Source organism: Hoplias malabaricus, chromosome 5 (genome assembly GCF_029633855.1).
Source record: "Hoplias malabaricus isolate fHopMal1 chromosome 5, fHopMal1.hap1, whole genome shotgun sequence".
NCBI lineage: Eukaryota > Metazoa > Chordata > Actinopteri > Characiformes > Erythrinidae > Hoplias > Hoplias malabaricus.
The window spans coordinates 14292162-14297769 of NC_089804.1; the positions used below are offsets into that span (position 1 = coordinate 14292162).

At 44.4% G+C, this 5608-nt stretch overlaps 1 protein-coding gene across 1 annotated transcript; it reads right to left on the reverse strand.

Annotated features, from left to right (window-relative positions):
* Nucleotides 1-1967: 1967 nt before the first annotated feature.
* On the reverse strand, nucleotides 1968-4220 carry fam43b (family with sequence similarity 43 member B). Its single transcript, XM_066672889.1, has one exon. It carries the CDS (start codon nucleotides 4052-4054, stop codon nucleotides 3113-3115), a length of 942 nt encoding a protein of 313 aa, XP_066528986.1. The 5' UTR covers nucleotides 4055-4220; the 3' UTR covers nucleotides 1968-3112.
* Between the last annotated feature and the right edge of the window lie 1388 nt (nucleotides 4221-5608).

Sequence of the window (5608 nt, forward strand, 5' to 3'; positions counted from 1 at the left end):
CCTGGAGGGGGCATCACATTATTATGATATAATCATTTAACTTTTAGCTTATTTTGAAATGTTGATACCATTAATATAAAGGTAACTCCTAGCCATGCTTCATTTTCGGATCATGATGCTTAAAGTCCCATTTCTGTGCCCCTGGTTATATAGCCCAGGTTTTCAAAGGTAGACGCTTGTTATTTGTGAAACATATTGATGGATGCCATGTGCTCTCTGGAGACTAATTCGTCTAAATAATTTACATCCCACTGTACTGAACTGGCCTTCAAGCTCTGCAAGACCTGCATACACATCTGTGTGTGTGTGTGTGTTGTGTGTGGAGGTAGTAAAATTTTTGAGCACTGCACAAAATTTCCAAAGAATCCAAAGGGCCACATCATTAAAATGACCTCTTTTTTTCTTGACTCACTGACCTTTTTATCAGCTCTGACCCTGTAGTTGCACTTTGTAGTTCTACAATTAAAGACTGTAGTCCATCTATTACTATTATCTACGTGGGCATACCCACACTGTTCCCTATCACTGTGCACTACAGATTAGACAAACCTACCTTGCTGCACAGTTTTGGTCGTCCTCTAGTCCTTCGTCAGTGGTGTTCAGGATGTTGTTCGCTGGACGTCTTTGTTTTGTGGACAATTCTCAGTCCAGACTTTTTATGTTTTTATGAACCCCAGCAGTATTTCTGTGTATTATCTCTTTTATCAGCCCACACACACACACACACACACACACACTCACTAACACACCACCACGTCACTGTCACTGCACTGCTCAGAATGATCCATCACCACGATAATGCCTGCTCTGTTACTGTGGTGTTCCTGACCATGAAAGATCCGTTTGAAAAAGTATGTAGTAACTTTAGGAGTAATAAAGAATGAACAAAAATATGCAGCGCAACAGATTACAATACAGACTACAATGTGGTGTGTGTAGCACAACCAAGGGCATCTGTATGGTCAGTGGAGATGGTAAAACGGACAACGAGTGCAAAAATATGTAGGTCATTGTAATGTTTTGCCTCGAGAAGGAGCATGGACCAGTGTTAAATTAAAAGTGTTTGTTGTTGTTGTGACTAAACAGTGCTGGTGTTATTAGAGGGTTTGTGTTTTGTTAATTAAAGCTCTTGATTTAGTGGCTGTAAGAGAACAGGCTCAGCGAGGCAGCAGCGGTTGATTTCACCTCGAGCCAGAAGGCTGGAGCAGGTGCTTTATGGCCGTTTCCTGTACATTTCAATCGTCTGATTAATGGCCTGGCTCCGAGGGCAGGGGGGCAGCGGAGGAGAGATTTCTGCCCCCCTCCGGAGCCTGTGTCAATCTGCATGGCCATTTGTGCAGAGACCCTTCATCTTCTGAGCCGGCGTCACAGCGCTGTGAGATGCAGCCTGGAAACCGCAGCTGCTTCTAGAAAAATGTTTTCGCTGATTTGTTTCTTTTCATTTTGACTTCTTGCACGTATTTAGAGACACACACATACACACACACACACACACACACACACACACACACACAATTGTTTTTCTTGCCAGGATTCCGGGTCATACTTTTGTGTCTTAAATATTATTTATATGGAAATATAATAATATAATAATAATAATATATATAATTATATAATTATATAATAATAATATAATTTATTGTCTCATATTTAATGAATTATTATTTGCATTGTTAAAATCTCCTGATAAACAGTTCAAAATAAAGGGTGTTTTCTAAACTTCTTGTTACATTACCTTCCATTACAAATATTTAATATATTTAATAGATACAACGTTTTGTTTTGATAGTGACAGTAGTGTGTGTATGTAACAATGTCCACTGTGTATTTAATATATGTAAATAATATCAGACACGGTGTAATACACACAAACACACTTCTCTCTTCATGCATAGAAGCTGAAAACTAAAATAATATAAATAAATAAATAAATAAAAAAAACAAATAGCAACCTCAGGTAGAAAAGCACATATTTATTTTACTGAGAAAAGTGCAACATTTCGTTTTATTTTCATGGAACAATGTATTATTTAGTGCAGTTGGCATGACAAAGATCATGGGTCCACTTAAATTTGCAAACATGTAGTACATTACCACAAAGCAACTGTTAAATCCGAGAACATAGACGACGTGTCAGAAACATAGACTACGTGAGACGAGAATGTTTGTTGCTGTCGTAAACCTATCTAACAACAAGATGGAATGCATTAACTCTTATAGCAGTAAAGCTTATGTACCTTTTTGTCACAGATCGAGCCCAGATTTTCCTATAGAATAGAAATGTATAATTTAGAAATGTAGCCTAAGCTTGTATTTTCCTCATATTGGTCCCAGACGTGTCACAGTGCAAATCAGAGTCTGTAAGATTAGAAAGCTCTTAAAAAGCCCTGCCTTAAAATGCCACGGGCACGTTTTTGCTGTTCATGTGGGAAGTGGCGAACGGGGCTATGACGAACGGCAGCGGTAAAGCCGTCAAATCAATGGCTGATATCCTAAATCACGGGTTAAATCATTAGTGCCCACTGCTAGCAGGCCTGCCCTATTCTCCCTATAGACTGCAGTCACAGAGACTATCACCGGAAGGTACGGGAAGGTACTCAAGTCGGGACGGTTGGGTCGTAGAAAAATGTACATATTATACAAACACTCTCTTTCCAAACAGTTCCGTCCAAGAAAATCCCTAAAAAGTCATTAAGAGTACAAAGGGGGAAAGTATGCAAAGAGTACACAGTCTCTGCTTCTTCCTCTTTTTGGTGTGCGCGCTAAGCCTTGTTCAAGATAATGAGAAAAAGATTCCTCTGCGTTTGTTCTCGCTTCCAACGGGTTTCTTCACAGCCTCTGTTCTTGTGCTTTTGTGTCTGTTCCCACCGTCAAAGTCCCTCTTTATTAAACAACCAGCCTGAAAGCAATTGCAGGACGAGTTGGCAGTTTCTCAGCGCACAGCATTAAAAGATGCTGACTGGAGGGGACCACGTTCTACTGTTGAACCCAACAACTGGGGGATGGGGCGAGGTCTGAGAAGAGAAGGCTCACGTGGAGTGCACAGAGAGTGAGAAGAAAACAGGAGAGGGAGGCTGAGTAAAGTAGACCTTGTCCATTCTCCATGTGGTGGTCAAACCAAGGTGCTGACTGTCATGTGTACCTCATCTGTGATGGTGATTGAAAACCCGTCAAGTCCGTGAACAATGTATCCCAGCTCTGTCTCTTGTTCAGCATTTGCCTTTGGATTCTCCTCCGTTTTGGCTTTCTTGCCTTCTTCCTCCCCTTCTTCCTCCTCCTCCTCTTCCTCCTCTGTAATGGATGACAGTCGAGTAGCATTTCCAGGCTTTTCAACAGGGGGCCGGTAGTGACACTGTCCGTTTAGAAGCCTCCTGATGGGCATGAGGGGTACCATATCCTCTCCTAGAAGTTGCTGTTGGCAGTGCCGGAAGTCACTCTGCCTTTTAAGCCTCTTGAACTCGCTAAAGGCTGAGATGGAGTTTTGGTAGAGGCTCAGGGCCAGGGACCGGGCCTTCTCTGCCTTGGCTAGCAGCACAGCATGGCAGCGGAGCACCACGGCTTTGTGCTTGACCTGGTGCCGGTAGATCCAGGTGAAGATCTTGGGTCGAAAGGGATCAGCTGTGCAGTAGGTAATGCGGTTGAGCGAGTAGAGGTGAGTGGGCTTCCCACGGCCGCCCTTATCTGCTCCCATCCGAATGCCGTAAGGTCCCACGCTCAGCTTCATCTTGGCACTCCGTTCCCCATAGTCACTTGACACCCAGATCCTGGCCACAGCATCCTGGGTGCACCCTTCACCTTTGGCCACAGCGGTCACAGCACTGCCCAGATAGCGCACGCTGTAAGTGGGCTCCTCCCTGTTCAGTTCCACCTTCTGACGCTTGCTCTGGAAGACTCCGGCCAGCCAGTTGAAAGGGCAGTCAGGGACAAGGTCTGGGCAGGAGCGCAGAAGTGAGGAAAGTAGGGATTGGTAGGCAAGTCCGGCGTTTAGGCTTTTAGTCTTGCCTTTGGACTCATCTTCAGCCAGCACAAACTTGCTCCTCTTCCAGGGCAGCATGGTCCAAAAGAGAAGTGCAAGGGACTTGGCGCCCCTTCTGCCTGCAAAGAAAAAGCAAGAGAGGTTCCCTGTAGTTGCTGCTTCCTTAGCAAATGTGTGTGTGTGTGTGTGCAAGAGTGAGAGTGAGAGGATGCTGCTCAGTCACACACTAAAGAGAGACTGAGAGCAGCTCAGCTCGGCTCGGCTGCTCCAAAGCTCTCTCACTCACTCGCTCCTCCTTCCTCTCCTCCTGAACTGCCTGCATCAGAGAGAGAGAGAAAGAGAGAGAGAGAGAGAGAGAGAGAGAGAGAGAGAGAGAGAGAGAGAGAGAGAGACAGAGAGAGAGAGCAGATCAAGGCTGGGCTCCCAGCTCGATCTTTCAGCATCATTCTCTTAACTGTATCTGCTCCTCCCCTGCAGCTCACCCCCCGCCCCCCAATAACAACAATAACACCATGCAGCGAGGCAGCTCTGACTGATGCTCTCTTCAGCTTTTCATATACAGCCTTTAAACCTGAGGTGGTGATGAGAAGGGCGGGTCATTCCAGTACCTCCGGGGAGTCCGTCTGAAAAGTGAGCAAGGCGTAAGGTCAACCAGAAGAGCTTGAGGTTTCTTTTTAATCTACTCATGTTATAATAGCAAGGACTGTCACGATAATTACATTATTGGCTTTTCACACAATTTAGGAACATCCACTCAATAACTGTTGCTGATCTCATTGTGTTTACTTGCATATTTGTTTACATGGGAAATATTGTCACCAATAGTTTAGCTACTTGCTTTATTATGTTTCCTGGTTTTCTTTGGTCTCTTTATTCTGGGGCTGTTCTGTTGATTTGTTTGAAAATAGTGATTTGAATTTATTTATGTTTTATATTATGTTATGTTTATTTATGATTCTTATTATTAACATAGTTATTACTATTAGATAACACCTGCACTGAAACATTTCAGAGTTGGGGGGGGGGGGGGTTTAGCTGCGTTTTATAAAGCCATTCATCAAGGTGTGTTTCTGGAAGAATCAGCCCTGGACTCACCCCAGGAATAATGATTATGAGTCAGCTTTGGTTGTTCCGCTCTTAGTTTCACCGCTCTTGAGCGCCACCTCTGGTGCGATGTTGACTACCTTCAGAGATTTCTCCTCTGTAACGCCAACCTGGAAGAGATACACAGATCACCACAGCAGTGGAAACCCTGCCAATCAAAAGAATTCATCTTCATAAGGAAGCAGCACATATTGTGATGTGGGTATTCTATGAAAATGATTGAGTGTAATTTTACATCTTTCCAGATCGGCGTGTTTGCAGTATCCATAGGCACAGGCTGAAATTCATGAGTAAATTAATTGGTGCGTTTATTAGTATAACTGGGCGGCACGGTGGTGCAGCCGGTAGTGTCTCTGTCACAGCTCCAGGGACCTGGAGGTTGTGGGTTCGATTCCCGCTCCGGGTGACTGTCTGTGAGGAGTGTGGTGTGTTCTCCCTGTGTCCGCGTGGGTTTCCTCCGGGTGACTGTCTGTGAGGAGTGTGGTGTGTTCTCCCTGTGTCCGCGTGGGTTTCCTCCAGGTGACTGTC